The sequence below is a fragment of the Dromaius novaehollandiae genome, chromosome 4, assembly GCF_036370855.1.
Source record: "Dromaius novaehollandiae isolate bDroNov1 chromosome 4, bDroNov1.hap1, whole genome shotgun sequence".
Taxonomy (NCBI): Eukaryota; Metazoa; Chordata; class Aves; order Casuariiformes; family Dromaiidae; genus Dromaius; species Dromaius novaehollandiae.
Genome location: NC_088101.1, coordinates 74543298 through 74560221, shown reverse-complemented (window position 1 = coordinate 74560221; position 16924 = coordinate 74543298). Strand labels below are relative to the sequence as shown.

Sequence of the window (16924 nt, the reverse complement as noted above, 5' to 3'; positions counted from 1 at the left end):
GAAGTTACAGGCTTTCCTTGTCTCTGGGTAGGTGGTAGGGTACAGGCATTTCCAGTGTGACTTCCTGAAAGAGGCAACTCAAATATTGGTTCTCAGGAATATGCAGTGGTAAAATTTGCTTTCTGTAAAATGCATGTTTTTGCTAACCCAGTGTAACCACTGGAATTAAGAAAAACAAAAACAGATGATTGTTGTGAACAGTGTCCCAGCAGACTTGATGTTCGAACAGTTCCTCACAGAACAAATTTTTTGCTTAGTGACACTACAGAAAATACCAGGACACCGTAGCTCGCTCTGATCGTATGATATTTCAGGTAAACCTGTCTTTGGAGACTGCTCTCCCCTCCTCATTGATGGTGTGGATAAGAAACGGAGTGGGAAGCCTCAGTACAGGCTGCCCCCCCCAACCTACCTAATTAATATGCTTTGAAGTGCATCTGCATGAATCACAAATCAGGCACTAATTCATTCTTCATGCCCTCAATCTCCATGCAGAAATGGCCAGCTAGAGCCTAGATTTTCTGTTGTGTCTCCATAACACAGTAGAGGATATGCGAGCTGTGGGCTGTGCATCTTGGCTGCTCTGGGGAACAGCTAAGCAGATCCTACTGTGCTGGCTTGTCCACAGCCAAGGATTTCTGCACTACAGAGCTCAGCAGCCTCTTCGGCCCTTGTCCCTTCCCATCCGAGCTCTGTTACTGCTCTGGGGGTGATAAGAGTCCCAAGTGAATCAATCTTGGCCGTTTCAGTGTTAAGCAGTTTATTCTGGGTGGTGGTGGTGGTGGGTTCTTTTCCGTTTTTGGCCTCTGTACAATAAGGCGGTGGTAAAAAGGGGGTGTAGCAGGATGTCAAGATCAGAAATTATTTCTATGTGCAATAAATTCTGCTTTGAAGAAAAGGCTACTGTGATGACCATTGTTTCCCAAAAGCCGGTTAGAAACACTCAGTGAAGCTATGGTTTTCCCCTCCACTGTGTATGTACCCGCCTGAATCTGTGACACGGATCTATAGAATGAGTGCTTTGATGTCAATGGCTTTGTATATTATATTTGGTGTCATCACCAATTTGGTGTCATCATAACATTGTTATGTTTATTTCAACAAAACCACATTTCTTCCTTTTTTTTCCCCCCAGAGTGATCGACTACTCATTAAAGGTGGAAGAATTATCAATGATGACCACTCCTTCTATGCAGACATATACCTGGAAGATGGACTTATAAAGTTGGTTTTTTAAATATTGAACTTTTTTGCATGCCTATTAGTATAGACTAATGTGATTTCTTGATGGTGCCGACATGAAAGCTTGCAGCCAGCATCCTGGTTACTTCTTGATGTGGGGTGATAGTAGTGGAGTGTTTAATTATGAAATCCTGCCGTTTTATCTTTGCTAAGATTAGATAAGCAAAAAATTCCTTTACTGTAAGTTGAAGGTCCTCACTCTCTGAACAACTTCTTCAAGATAGTCAAGCATAGGCAGGCAAGTAGGATCTCTCAATACAAGAGGTAATGGTAAGGATGATGGATATTTTCTGAGTCTGTGCATGGCAGGAGGCTCATTACTGCATTTTTTCCGCACACCTAAGCTGGGTTAGATGCAGCCGTGCCGTACAGGATTGTGTGCCGCAGAAGCATGCCGTGTGTTACACAGTGCTGATGGGGACTGACTCCTTCTTAGTTTCCTCGGTGGTGAATTCCTAAGCACACTATGTTCTGTGTGCATTGCTCACATGTGCCTTTTCTTGCTTGGAAAAGGGTATTTGATCTTTAATCTTTGCAAAATTAGAAAGAGAATCCTACTGATATATAAAATACAGGATCTGGGAAATTATTCCTTAGGTAAGTATGAAATAACATGTTACTGATAGCTGGGGAAACAGTAACAGAGATGTCTGTTCATCTAGCTTTACTGGTCCTCCCCTGAGCTGGTGGAGATGAGGGCCTCCTAGTTTTGCTGGGTTATGCAGTGTGTACAAGCATTATGGTGTACACAAGGTTCGAAGCCTTCTTTTTGGCTGCCAAGCTTTTCATTAGTGACCTAATCAAGTCTGGTCTCCAGAGGCTGCAATTTAATGCCCAGAAACATAATTACGATTATCTAGTAAATAATTCATTACCTGTTTGTTTTCAGAACTGCTTTTCCTAAGCAGATATCATTAGATTAAAAGTCTGCTTCTTTATATGTCCATGCCTATTTGCATCATTCATGATTCAGGTTATTATAACAGAAGAAATGTAAATACTTGTTTCCAAGGACTATGCAGTTTTCTTTTTAATGCTTCGCTCTGGTTTTCCTGATGTAGTGTTACATGCATTGCAGAAATGGTGAAAGGCACATATTGTTTTAACTGGAGAAGGCACAAAACTTCTGAACATCCTCTTCTTTCTTTTTTTAACAGCAACAATCAACCATGTTGCATTCTCTCTCGTAGGTGTTTTAGTTGAGTTTTTCTCTGTTTTTGTTTGGTCAGATGCACATTTTGAATTATCATTTGGAAGCATCAGATTGGATTTAACAACTAAGTGCATGAGATGCTTTGAGTCTGAAACTGATGTGAATTTTTGGCCTTCATTCCAGAAGAGTACTTGCATTGGTTCTTGCTACGTTAGCAATGACAAGCTTTCAGGTGCCCTGCCATTTAGCGGCCCTCTGTTAAGTGCATAGACTCCCTCTGAAACCCCTGTGTGGATCTATACCTCCAGGGTGTATCTCAGAGATAACAAATATTAATAATGAATACAGGGACAAGACCTTAATTTTTTAAATGTCTGTGTCTTTGCATAAAGAAGCAAATTCACTGTTCAATATCTGGAGTTGTGACTGGTTTCCTGGATTTAGATGACCTGAGAGTTTCCTGTGTGAATTGTGTAAGAAGACACTCTGTGCCTAAGTTGTGAGGTTACCCGGCTGTGAGACGAGTTTGAGTCCTACCTGTGCCTGGTTCAGAGGATAAATTCTGGAGTCCGGGAAAGTGCTGTGTTTCCTAGGGTTGGTCTCTTTTAGTCTCTCCTGCTAGAACTGCCCATTGTGTCTGAATATTTAACATAGTTGTTAAATGTTGCTTAAGATCCTTTGGAGCAGGATCTTGAACCGCAGCCATTCACATTTCAGATGCTGCCCTAACTCTCCAGCTGTAGATCCTGCTGATAATATATGTAATACTTTCCACAAAATGGAACAGACACTAAACCACTCAGCCTGGAATAGGTAATGGTGTGGCTGTTTCGCTGGGATACAGAAGATCTGGGTTTAACTTCTTATTCTGCAGTGGAAACTAATTGGAAAATAGAGGATTGGGTTTCTCTTACAGACTAATGAGGTAAAGGAGGGTTTTCTATAGTCTGTGTACTGACAGATTATTCTGCAGAGATGAATGCACACATAATCTTTAATGTATTTGAAGAGTATCTATAGCTTTGGAGGAATATATAAGATAGACCTTTTTTTCCTGCCTATCAAGGCTCAAAGTGGCTCCCTAGGTACAAGGCAGAATTGGTGCATGTGCATTTTTGCTAGCTGAAACGTAAGCTCTGTGCAGTCAGGCGGCAGCTGAGAAGCAGTTCTTTGGTATCTAAATAGTAATTTAGATATTTAGTAATTTAAATTGCCATTGGTACATAAATAATAGATTTTGCCTACATCTGTCTGGCCTTTGTTATCCACATGAGGAAACGAGGCCCGATCTCTGTGCCAAGCGGGAGGGCACGCTGGCTGGTGCTGGCTGTGTCCCCGCCAAGAGAGAGGGTCGGGTCAGTCCGGACTGGGGTGGGCTAAGGAGCGTGCGGGGGGGCGCCTGGGGCTGGGGCTCCAGAGCCGAGCCCGCGGCAACCCGCCTGAGGGACCTGGGCCTTTGCGGGTACCCTGATAACAGCTGAAATAGCTCCACGGACTGCCGGGGGGATTTTTCAGCTTCATGAAGTTAAGCTTATGAAGAGCAGAAGCTTGATCTTTCCATTAAGTTTTACATAGCTTGTATACGACAGAATTTACCAGTTTTACTGGAGATTAGAGACTGTATCAACTTTCTGTGAGTCTGAGTTTTCTAGTTTGCTAAGTGCTAGTTGGTGCATCAGAAAACCAACTCAATTATAGATACTGTGCCTAGAATACAGCGATCTGCACTATCGCGTTTTTCACCCACCAGTAACTGAAACCCGTGCTTACAACACACACTTATTAATGAGTGAGCAATTCAGGAGTCCTGACACATTGCCTCTTCCTCTGTGCCCTAGTCGGACGGAGAAAAAGCCACCGTGGATGTTGGTGAAGATCAGCCTTCTCCCAGGCTAAATCTTGATGCGAAGGCAAGCGATGAGGCTGGCTCCTGCCAGGCCGTAGCACAGCAGCATCCTTGAAGACCATTTGGCCACACGACAGTTCAGCAGGGGTGACTTCCCCAGTCACCAGATACACTGGTAGATAGTTATTGTGGAAGAAAATAAAAGTGAATCACATTTATATTTTTGTGTAGGTTTTCTTTAATATTGTTATTTTCAGAAGGTGTGGTAGTCCTCAGAGTGCTGTTTCAGTTTTAACATTGTATTTAAAGGAGATGGGTAATAGAATTTTTTTTCCACTTTCAGTTTGTTTTTTTTTTTTTTGGTCACACAAACACTCTACAGAGCTTCAGGAATTGTTCTGATTAAAATTTTAGGGAGGGATTCAACTAATGGACATTAGTGTAGCACCATTACTGTCCATGGGGCCACATAAATTTATTCCAACTATCAATCTGCCCACTGATCTTGGGTTGGAGTGCCCTATGGTAGGTCCTTGCAACTCAGATTTTAGCAGCGGAAGAGGCTCTTGCAATTTGTTTGTGCAATTTGATGTGCTTCTGGGTTTTGCATACGCATGAGTTCCCTGTTTGTCACCGTACCATTAGCACTCCTCATCGCTGTAAACGGGTTATGACATGCTCCCGGTGCAATATGTGTCGATGAGTATTAGACGTTAGACATGGAGTTGTTCAGCTTCATGCTGTGATATTGTCAGATCCCACTAGCTAACCGCTTTTGGATTTGCTCAGCACTGAGCGGCCGAGCCCACAAGTCTGATACTGCAGGGGAGCGTGCTAATTGAGTGGCTGTTCTTCCCTCCAGCCAAAACCCAAAGCGCTGGGGGAGCCAAGCTGCTGGAGGTGACATTTTTGCATAGGATATGAAACAAATTCTTGACCTCTTGGGACTATTTATTAACTCTGGTGGTTTGGCTAAATTCCAATATGAATAATTTTCCCTGTTATTTTCACTGGTTTTAATTAACGGTTATATTCCTTTTCTGTTTTAGCTTGTTGCAATTGGCTGTTAATCAGCTGCTGTGCCTTACTCTGTAGGTGGGAGTTGCATTTTAATATAGGAGAAACAGCTTCAGCATCTCAGATGTCTGGGGTGTTTATTTAGCTGTGGATAAATGTTATTTTATCCCAGACGAAAGGAAATGAAGACATAGACTGTGTGTCAGTAACATGAGATAACTATCTAAATGAACTTTAACTATCTTAGAGGTAGCTCTATCCCCAAATATACCTTAGTATACCTTATATATATACCGATATATATACCTCATACCTATACCTTAGTGTAGCAGCGCAGGGATACGGCTTCCACACACAACCATATCTTTTCCTATTTGACAGGAAACCATGTGAAGAAGACATAAAAAATGTAATGATGTGATTTAAAGTTAGAAGTTAATTTACCCTGAGGTGGGTCCATGAACACTAAGAGTATTTTCTTTGTAAGTGTCCAGGGTTTGCTTGATATCACCTTGGGAGACAGACTAGTATTTTTGATAGTAAAAAAATGTTGTTTCAGAAAACAAGGAAAAAAGATGACAACAGTTAATTAACATTATTGCTATACTGTTATGCAGGACATTTCACTAAGTTTTAACTGTAAGAGGAGGATGAAGGATCTCTGACACAGAAGAATAGAAGTGTTTGGGTCTCAAATATGTATTTCTGTATTTTAGAAAATGTAGATTTCTTTTTAAGGGTAAATTTGCATTGGCTGGTCACAAGGTAATTATAACTTCTGACGTGCACTGTGATTCTACCATATAGTTACAATGCCAGCCTGCCATCATTGTGACCTCTGTTTTTCAGTTTTTGTTTAAGAACTTAATATACAAAACCGGAGCCCCCAAGAGAATGTTAGCTATAGATGTCTGTAATTGTTTAAAAATAGGACACTTAAGTCTCACCCTGAAGTGTGTAAAAAATACTGTTTTTATGACTGGTGCATTATAGCTTCTTTACTGGCCACTAGAGCAGCACAAAGCAGCCAGAGCCCAGGGACCAGCTAAGCAGGTTTGCAAACACTTTGTTCTGCCAGCGCAGTGCAGAGCAGCCAGAGCGTGTATTTGAGTTCTCCCTCTCCTTCATGTTCCCAGTTCTTTCTGCCTCTTGTATGGCCCCATAGTTCCTCTGCCCTAAATGCCTCAAATAGCTTCGGTCTCCTGTGCTGCTTTGTTTAAGGAAAATAATATTGCCTTTCCTTACTGCCTAGGCAAATAGGAGAAAATCTCATTGTTCCTGGAGGAGTCAAGACCATAGAGGCTAATGGGCGCATGGTTATTCCTGGGGGAATAGATGTCAACACTTACCTGCAAAAGCCCTACCAAGGAATGACTGCAGTTGATGACTTCTATCAAGGCACAAAAGCAGCACTAGCAGGAGGCACCACCATGATCAGTGAGTACTAGAAATGCTCTCTTCCCACCCCGGGTGGAAGCTCAGGTAGCACTTGCGGGGAAGTGGTAGCTACAGGAAGTTTCGTATAGATTTTCTGGGGTCTTCTCCAATGGGTGCAATTTTCTGGGCATTATGAAATTTGAGATTGTTATGGCTCCAGAGTTGACCTGAAGATGAACCTACCCTCAGAAAGAAGCAGCAGCATGGGAAAATGTCTCTTGGATTTCCCTCTTAAATTCAGAACAAGTATGAGGAATACTATATCTACTCTTAGGAATTTTTTAAAAAACAATATAGTTAGTGCTATACCTATATGAGACAACAAATCTGATAAAGTTGTTTTGTTCTTACTTAGTGACACTTCAGAGGCTATGGAAATGACAAGGTGCTTATTTATGAAATTGGGTATGGGACTAGGAATTGAGGAAGTCCAAAGTGGAGATGTCCTGGAGGAAGATCCTTTTTGGTGGAAGGGAGAAGTATTTCTTGTTGTTTAACATCTTCTGCATATCAGATTGCAGAACAAGATTCATCTCTTTCCTCCCAGAGTTTGCTTGGCCTGGTTAAGACTTTGTGAGGGAGTAGTTCCGGTGCCATTGCTTCCTCGTGCAGAGGAGCTGCCCAGTAAGGTTTTTCTCCCACTGAATTAAGAGATGTGGCTACTTTTCCTGGGTGGTGTTATATGCTACTGAGCAAGTATGTGAAAGGATTTCTGGCAATAAGCACAAAATATGCTGCTCTTCATTACTTTTGTTAAAAATATTTTCAGTTAATGTTCTTCAGTTGAGGCTTCATGTGTCTTTATAGCCAACGTAGAGATTGAAGTCTTCCATTACCATCTTCTCTGTGTGGATAAACAAATTCACTTTGAAGCTAATGCACCACATTGTACAGTATAATTTCAGCAAAGATGGCAGAAGATCAGTAATTTCCCCTCTACTCTCTTTCTGTTCTCTTTGTGGCTCACATTTGTGATACTGTTTTAAATAGGAGCTCCAATGCAATCACTGCAAAACTTACTGCTTTGCTGGCAAACTGGCACTTAGCTGCTCATGCAGTTAAGTATGCCTGCATCAGTGAAGATGCTGAAAAAGATTTTTCTTGCTGGATAACACTTTAAGAGTTGTGCTTTTGGTTTGTTTCTTGATGTGTAGTGCTTAAACCTTACAGTGGTTATCCTGATCACGACTGGATGCTGCTTAATCAAAAGCCTGAAGCTCATACATCCACTTGTGCAATATAATGTTTGCAGACACCACCAGTAAGCCCTTACTGTGTTTTCTTACTTCCTTTTGACCCAGCCCTGTCAAATGATAACTATATATATGCATGAGTAATCCTGTCTTTACTTTATGTCATTCAACTTAGTGGGAACACCAGACGCAGCAAGCCTTAAGACAACTAAGATGCATAGTTTCAGCACAGTCAATCTGCCATGTAGTGTGGCTGAGTGTTTGTGCTTTACATCTTCTCTGCTCAAACACTTAGCTCTATTCCCAATTCTGTCTGCTGAGAAAGCATGCAACACCTCCATTGATTTATTGGTAAGGCTGAGTGGGCCAATTCAGTGGCTGTGAGGCACTGGTTAATAATAATCCTAACTATGAAATACATAAACACATCCGCCAATAAATGCGGATGAGCTCAGAACTTGTGGTTTGTTACAGAAGAGTAAAAGGAAGAGCAAATTTTCCCTAAACTGTGGGGTGTTTAAATCTACCCTTGTATGTCTACTGATTGTGCACCAAACAGGTTGCCGGGCTCAGCTTTAGTACAGCCTGTTCCACAAAATCTGCTACACCTAAGACAGCAGGATGAGGCTAACAGCCTGAAATCACAGTGTGCACACAAACTGCCTCTAAGGAATGCTGTTTTGTCCTGGAAGCTGGAAGACTGGTTACAGGCACCCAAGAACTATGACCAGTAAGTACTCTGAGTAATGGACACTGAATTTCTTTTTCAGTTGACCATGTGCTCCCAGAGCCTGGATCAAGTTTACTGACCTCCTTTGAAAAGTGGCACGAGGCAGCTGACACCAAATCCTGTTGTGATTACTCCCTCCATGTGGACATCACTAGCTGGTATGATGGGATTCGAGAAGAGCTGGAAATACTGGTGCAAGACAAAGGTTAGTGAATGAAAATGACCAGTATTTGTGTTTTTATTGAAATGTCATACGGAGGTCAAATTTTGAAGTATTTTAATGGATACATCATCTAGAAAAGAAAGGCACAGGTACAAGGTGTGCTGGCCAAAATTCTGCATTGCCTTGAACTTTTGTATTCATTTGTTGCTGTGTGAAATGGACCTAAGAGCTTGTGAATTAGTGAGAATCAGCAGCAAGGCCACTGGAGGGAATGCATTTGCCAATATAGGCAAGGAAAACTGAGACATTTATGTTGTCAGATAGAAGTAGTTACTTCACACTTGCTTGTGCCCGTGGAAATAACTGTGCAAGGTTCAGGCACTGCATAGTTAGGTTTTATTGGAAGATAAAACTCAGAGATCAACATTTAGGGTAATCAGCACAGTCACCTCAGATCCTCCATTTGATGATTGGAGAGAATGAGACATATAAAGGTAGCAGTTCAAATTTTAGCTAGACTGGAATCTGCCCATTTAGCTGTCTCGAGCTAAGCCCAGATATCAAGGGCCAGATCATCACATGTCTGAAAAACTAGCATCACAGGCTATTGCTCATTTATCAGCAGTGGCTAAGGGTACTTTACATGCTTAGACTAGAAATTATTATAAAACATGGTTAGATTTTGAAAATGGGTTCAAGATGTTAAAAAAAAGACAGCCTAAAATTAGGTTCCTAATATTGAAAAACTGTCCTGATTTTCTCAAGTGCTTGGTCTCCTGTGGCTTTCCCCGAAGTTACTAGAAAATGCTTTGTGTCAAGACTTAGAGAAACCAGGTCGCTTATTTGGGAATCTATTTAAGACACTTATGGGCTTGATTCAGTTCAGTTAACTACTGTCACGTGAGATGCCGCGGGTTATCCTATCTGGACTCCAGCTACCAGTCCGGAATAGCGTAGATAAACCCTCCCAGAAATCCTGTTCCACACTTGCCAGCTCAGTGTGAATATCTATTGTATGGCAGTAGCAGCAGATACCTATGTGTGGGCAGTGGAATCTAGCCTTCAGAGAATAATAATTTTGGTCTAGCTCCTTAAAATTCTGCCTGCTAGCATGGATTTTCTGTCCAGAGACATATCTTTTCAAGCATTTTTTGCTTCATAAGTTCTTTGAAAATTTATGGATATTAACTAGTAAATATTTTCTGAGACTGTACCATGGGCAAATCAGAATGATCCTTGTGTTGGGAAGTCTAAGTTAGGTGTAAGCAGCATCCTTTGCAAGGTGTAGGGCTAGTGATGAGTTAGATTTGAAAATCCTCTGTATATAAAAATGTACTGTCAAGGTAGAAAAACAAAGTAAAAACTGATCTTTTGAGTGGGCAGTTGTTCGCTGAGATACTACTGAAGTACAGTCACATATAAGAATTCATCCTGTATTTCAGCATGGTAACAGTACATTTGCTATATAATCAGATTTTAGGCAACAAAACACTTCAATCAGCAAGATTATGTATACCTTGGACAAATGGTAGCTGGTCTTGCATAGGTCTTCATAATATAGGTGATTTTTTCAAGGTGATGACATCTGTCAACATTGCTGGTGCCAAATTTGTGCTATTCCCCTGTTATCAACTTTGATAACACGGATACACCACTGTGAATTAGCTGAATGGGCTATCAAGAAAGGATACTGCGGCTTGTTTCAAAGGTAGGCTGTTATTTTCCAGAGCTCAGAGATCACAGATGGTTCAGCACTCCCAAATGTGCCTGAGGGCTTACATTAAAATCCTGATGCAGACAGTTGGGTTAATAGTTTTCTCCAGCTATTGAAATGTGAGTTTTCAATAGAAATCTGAGCTGCCTTTCACTCTTCAGGGGAAGCAGGGATCTGTTCTTTGGTTCCTGACCAAGGATGTGTGATGGGGTCCTCAGTGGCTCTTTGATGGGAATAGCATTAGGAGGTCACCTTCGTTCTCATGGATGCTGCAGTATGGCTCCAACCAGTCAATGTAAATTACTCTCATGTGTTAGGAAACACAAAGTAAGGGAGGGTAAGAAAGCACAAGCACAATAGGAAATATTTCAACATGGCAGGAGCTTTCAAATTAATGGATAATATCTGTTGATAATTGGAAACATTTGGGCCAGATGTCGGTCTTGATGTCAATGGAGAGAGAGACACTGGTTTTCATCAGCTGCGAATCTGGATTGAATTTGTTTTCCGCTGATTGTCTGGTGGGTTATTTAGCCAAGTACAGGGCTGAGTTAATCACGTTTCAATGTTGAGCATGCCTAGTACTGCCTCAGCATGAATCACAGGGGAGCTCACCAAGCTGCTGCTGAGATGCCCTTGTCATGAGTTATAATTGAGCAATTAATCAGTTTTAAATCAATACAAAGCTAATTTAAGGAGAAAGGCTTTAGAAGGGCTTGGAGATTTTGTAGAACCAAATGTTGATCATAAAAGATTCAGGCTTGTAAATTTTCAGCAGTCCATCTGTGACTGTGAATCTCACATATATGTAAAGGAGCAACAGCCCTGAATTCTGCTGATGCAGAAAGCTCACTGATTCCTCTAACTACTGTGCTTTGTCACTGTTCAAAAACACTTGTAGCCTTGCCTGAAATTTGGAGAGGATTCTGCCAAGGGCTCCTGGCACTGAGAACAAGCACCCACCTATGACATAAAAAAAATGTAGTATGAAACAAATATTAAGCATTAAGTTAAATCAGTAGTGGACCAGACCTTCTCTAGCTCCACATAATTCTTCTAGTGGCTATATTGAGGGATTATACATAAGCATTAGGCAGAGAATCTAATCTTGGATATCTATATATGTGTACTGATTTTATTTTATATTGGTATCCTATAAAAGGACTCTATTTGCAAGACAGGACAGTTTAAACTGTCTCTCCTGTTAGCTGTAAAGGCAGCTGGTGAGATGCCCTTCTACTTTGTGTGTATCTGATGTGGTAGCCAGGAGCACAGGTTCACATCAGATTAGAGTAGTCTGCTTCTGCACTGTAGGAACTGTAAATAAAGAAGCAGCTTAAGATCCCATGATGGGATCCCTTCTGGGATCACTTCTACTCTCACTGACTTCAGGGAGAACATTCATTTGAGTGGGAGCAAAACTCATACTCCTTTCATCAAGGTCAGAAAAGGGCCTAAGAAGATACAAAGGCAACAAGAGAAAAGGGGAGAGAATTTATATTACTTGGATAGAAGTATGTCTTCCAACCAGAGTACCCAGAGAAAACTGCCATATTTCCTGTGGGACTGTGATTAAATTAATTACTTTTGGCTAGATCTCGGTGGATAAGGGAGAGCAACATGTAACCTAGCTCTTTGCTCACAGAGAGATGTATACAAGACAATCCAGCCGCTTGCTATCATACGGGCTGGTTTGCATACCTTGGACTAACCCGGACATGTCTCCCGTTGCCTCATGCATGCATAGTCAAACATGCAAAAAGGTGTCTCTGAGGTCCAGTTGTGGTTTGTGAAGAGTAAACAGAACTTTCCTCAAAGACAGGTTGGACACATGTGCTGAACATCACTAGGGTGGTGGCAGTTGGTCAGAGGGAGGCTGTAAGTATTGGCCCCAGTGAAGGCGCAATCAGGCTTAAAGGCTTCAGAGCAGGAACACATGGAGTACATCGAAACTGCGTAATGAGGAATAGGCTGAGTGACCATAGTAAAACCCAGGTGTGGTTCTGGGGAACATGAGAAACAGGAAATAAAATGTTATTCTGCCCGACATCCGAAGGTCTCATCCTGGGGGGATCTGGCAGCCCCAGTGCCTGTGTCAGCTGGCGGCACTCGGGGCACGGGTGGCTGCTCGAGGCTGGCAGGGCTGATGGGGTCCGCCTGAACGTCAGCGGGGGAAGGCCTACTCTCGCTCTGTATTTCTTCCTGAGCTGCCTTGGCTTAACAAGAAGACACAATAACACGGACTGTTTCAAGGTTTTATCCTGTGTGTAAAGTGTATCCTTGGTTATTTTAAATTTGAAATTGTGAATAAGCAAATTGTCTGCCTGAGCATGAACAACCAAACCCTCTGCCTGAGGGTATGTCCGAGCGTGTCTAGAGTCATGCAAATATTACATCTTCATCAGGAAACCTTATTCCTTTAATGCAGCCAGTGTGAATAACATGAACAGCTCTCTTTTTCCTTCTGCCCTAGGAAGCACAGTTATCATGATAGCTATTTTGAAACGCAGCATACATGGCTTAGATGGCTTAGAATTTATTTTCTTTTAAGCTAGAAAACTCTGAGATCAGTCTCTGTATCAAACTAAGGAGGCTGTCAGTAGACTAAAGAGTAAGGCAAGTTTATAAACTAGTATAATTTCATATGTACAGAGGATATCAACAAAAGATGTTTGGAATCCCCATTCCCTTAGACTATGAAGCTGTGTAATCTCTCTGGCAAGTCTTTGAAATAAATAGAAAAACATGTCGTGATTCAAATACAGTTGGTTTTTGGCCACCAACACTCAACACTAGCAGTTCTTACGGATTTCTAAAATTTGGAGCTGTCATCCTTTGTAGCTCTGTATTATTGCCAGCATGAATCCCTTCATCTTTGGAAGATGAAAAAAAAGATGTGGCTAGCCTCACTTATAGCCGATTTCAAACTTTGATTGATTGATTCCATTCATTCCCAGTGTCTGTCATTGACTAAGCTGGGCACTTTGGGCAGCAGGGTGAAAAAAAGCAGGTCCATATGCAAATTCAGTTAAACAGTTCCCACAGCTTCTCAGCACTTTGGGGAAATTTAACTAGAAGTATCTTGGCTAAACAGCTTGTATACTGAAAAACACAATTTCAGGTCAAACTGAAATGATTTGCAGATTAACTAAAGAAACCTAAAAATTTATTTTTAGGCTAGTGATTCACGAAACCTTAAACTTTACAAGTTTGATTAGGTCATGCTTGTTTTAGACACTGGTATTTGATTGTGACTTGGCCACGAGCAATACTATGTGCAGTTGAGCTGGGTTGCTCCAGGGCTGAGCGCAGGCAATCCACGGGAGTCCAAAGAGGAGATTCAGGCTTCTAGTCATAATAGCTGTAATACAGCTGTGGATTCATATTCTTTGACTTTTTTTCTGGAAATTTGGGTTTGTTCAAATAAGCTGTAAGAATCCACTTAACATGGCAACACTTTTATATTTTGTCTTGAAACAGGTGTGAACTCTTTTCAAGTCTACATGGCCTACAAAGATCTTTACCAAATGTCCGACAGCCAGGTATTGCTCTGAATCCTTTCATTACTGTGATTTGTCCTGTCTTCCATGATCTCCCCCAACACCTGAGGATTTATTAAGGTTGAACCCCAGGGAAACATTCCCACTGCTTGGAGTGGAATTGGAGGAAATGTACAATTGAGGAATTTCTCTGAACAGAGCTAAACTGCCAGTGTTCCTTTGAGTGTATGACATTCAACTTCTGCAAAGAATATCTGGTGTCTCCCAATATTGCAACCACTCAGCATCGCTCAGGATTTTGCCTGGGACTTTAATTTGTTTTAGCTTTGCAATATTCTAGGTCAGAGAGGGAAAAATAGATGAAGCACTCTAGGCAGTGACAGTGTTGAGACTTCAAGAGATTCTCTGTTGCTGCAGACAGCGAAAGTGTGTTGTTCTCTGGGGGAGGCTGCCTTTTCTTGTTCGGGTTGGGGATAACAATGAGCTTGTTTGTATAGCCCTCATTCCAGATTCCAGACTCTTCAACTTTCCCATTCACAAGTATCAGATCATCGTAAATGGGCAACAGCATCTGTTAGTAATAACAACATTTGCTGATTCATTTGAGAAAATGTTTCATTCTTACTTATCCTAGAGCTATATGTCTCAGTCTCTTAAATAAGTGTTGTTACACCTCCAGTGTATGTGGTTTTAATTGGAATTTTAGACATAATAATATATAAATATTGTCTGAGAGGAGTGCATGCCAAATTCAACTTCCTGACGAGATTAACAGGAGAAACATCCATCAAAATGTTACATGCATAGCTAGACTTATGCTCATTAACCTTTTTAAATATGCATGTCAATCTATGTATTCCTACGCATTTAATCCCAGCTGAAGTGCCCTAGTGCAAAAGTGGCCACTGAAGACATCATGTCTTCAGTATTTAATCTGTGTTTGAAAACTGGGCTCCCATGTTACTGAAATCTGGGCTAAACAGGGAATATATTAGTTGAATACCTTTTGGAAAGGGAATTAGAATTTCAGTAGTTCAGAAATTTTCATTAAAAGCAAAAGGATCAACTATTTTCCTTTTGTATGGGTGGGTTTTGAACATTAGAAAGCAACAAACAGAAGGACACTCTAGAGAAAATGTTAAAAGTTTAGTTGTAGAAGCAAGGTGTTGATGAAGGCTTGACACTATCTGCTCTAACAAAATGGTGCAAAATGCATGCACTTCAGAAAAGATGTTTCAGCTGTACTAAAAGTGTCTGCAATGTATTGATTATTCCCATTCTGTATGGGTGCATTTCAATTGATCTGTTTTTTGTTTATTCAGGCAAGACATCTTTATAACGTGTCCACTACATTTGCTAAAACTACAGACAAGAGAGTACTCAGTAAGCCTAGGCCTGTGTGGGAGGCTGTTAAGAGCTAGCTCTACAATAAGAGGAACTCAAGGAGGCACTATATCTAAGGGATACACAATGCCACTTAGGCGCTGTCTTGGTGTGCAAGGGCACAATCTCATCCCTGTGCCTGGCTGGTATACAAGGGTATATAAATTCAGTGGAATATAAGGTGGATGCTTACCAGTGAAGCCCCTGGCTCTCTGTAGAGGTAAAGAGTGGAAGAGGGAAATAATTTCCTATTCACCGAGCTAATTACCAGCATAAAAGGAGGAAAACTGAGATGGACAAAGAGGTCTGTGTGTTAAGTAATGTGTTTTCCTTATTCAGCAGTGTTTTCTTCTTTGCTGCAGCTTTATGAAGCCTTTACCTTTCTAAAAAGTCTTGGGGCTGTCATCCTGGTGCATGCTGAAAATGGAGACTTGATAGCTCAGGTGAGTGAACTGTGGGCTTTGTTCCACTTTGTGAGAAGATTCACAGGAACGAGGAGAAGTAAATCCCTCCAGTTAGGGTATGGGTGGGAAAAAAAGGAACTTGCTAGTAATGCATTTTTGTTGGGTCTGATGTCTTATACACCACCGGTACAAACTGTGGGATGGCAGGATGGTGTTCCTCCTGCATGCTTTGGCATAGCACCTGCAAGGTGGAGTAGTGATCCAAGCAGCTTCTGCCTTGGCAGCAGATGAGTTCTGGGCGAGGGGGCAGAAGGAAGCAAGAAGGAGTCTCCTGAATCCAGCAGAGGCAAGTGAAGCAGAACAAACATCATAAAGCCTTGCTTGAAGATTTGGGGAACACAATAAGGAGCTGGGAAGCTTTATGCTAATGTTGCTGCTGCAATTATCAGCATAAGCATGCCTAGTGAGTTTGGCATGGGTGGTAGAGCTCTCGGACCTATTTATTTTTTAGAAGACACTTAAAAATCTCTGAAATTTGAGTATAAACCACTGTCATCTTCTAAAACACTTAAAAATATGCATTATAGTGTAAGTCACGCTCTTGGAAGAGAACTCTCAGATTAAAATATGCCAGTTCCCCAGTGTACGCTTCACAGGTGAGCTGAGCCGAGTACCTGTAATCCTTACACTGGAGCAGGCTGTAGCTGTGACCTGTGCAACAGCAGATTGAAAGAGGTATCCTGAGGACTGTAGTCAAAAGCAAACCTCCCACTGGTCTTTCAGAGGCCAGCATTCCTCTGTAAAACAGAAAGGGCAGGTTATGGGGGGGAGTATCATTATGATTGTATAAATCTGTGGCAGCTGAATATTTTAAGACTGCTGCAGAGACGCCTTCCTCCTCTGATCTCTCCTCCGTGCGCTGGCAGCAGGGTAGAGCCCCTCCAAGGTCTGTGAGGCTCTGAGTGAGCGGACTGGTTTTTCTGCTGAGCTCTTCATCTGCTGGCTTATCTGCTCAGGACAAGGTTGCAGAGCTGACAAGGAAATTACAGTAGATAAAAACATGTTGTCTGTCAGCTCTGGACTAGGGAAGCCACATTGTCTCGTGGCTGAGCCAAAATTTCAAGTGAATGTTTCATATGGTT

General features: G+C 41.6%; 1 protein-coding gene across 2 annotated transcripts in view; it reads left to right on the top strand.

The window, feature by feature from the left end:
* The window catches only part of CRMP1 (collapsin response mediator protein 1), a 51944-nt gene that overhangs the window by 15966 nt on the left and 19054 nt on the right, over positions 1-16924 (top strand). For both annotated transcript variants that reach the window (XM_026122006.2, XM_064511455.1), the window contains exons 2-6: positions 1136-1224; positions 6511-6695; positions 8659-8823; positions 13976-14037; positions 15741-15821. In XM_026122006.2, coding sequence (XP_025977791.1) covers positions 1136-1224; positions 6511-6695; positions 8659-8823; positions 13976-14037; positions 15741-15821 — 582 coding nt within the window. The remainder of the gene's footprint in view (positions 1-1135; positions 1225-6510; positions 6696-8658; positions 8824-13975; positions 14038-15740; positions 15822-16924) is intronic.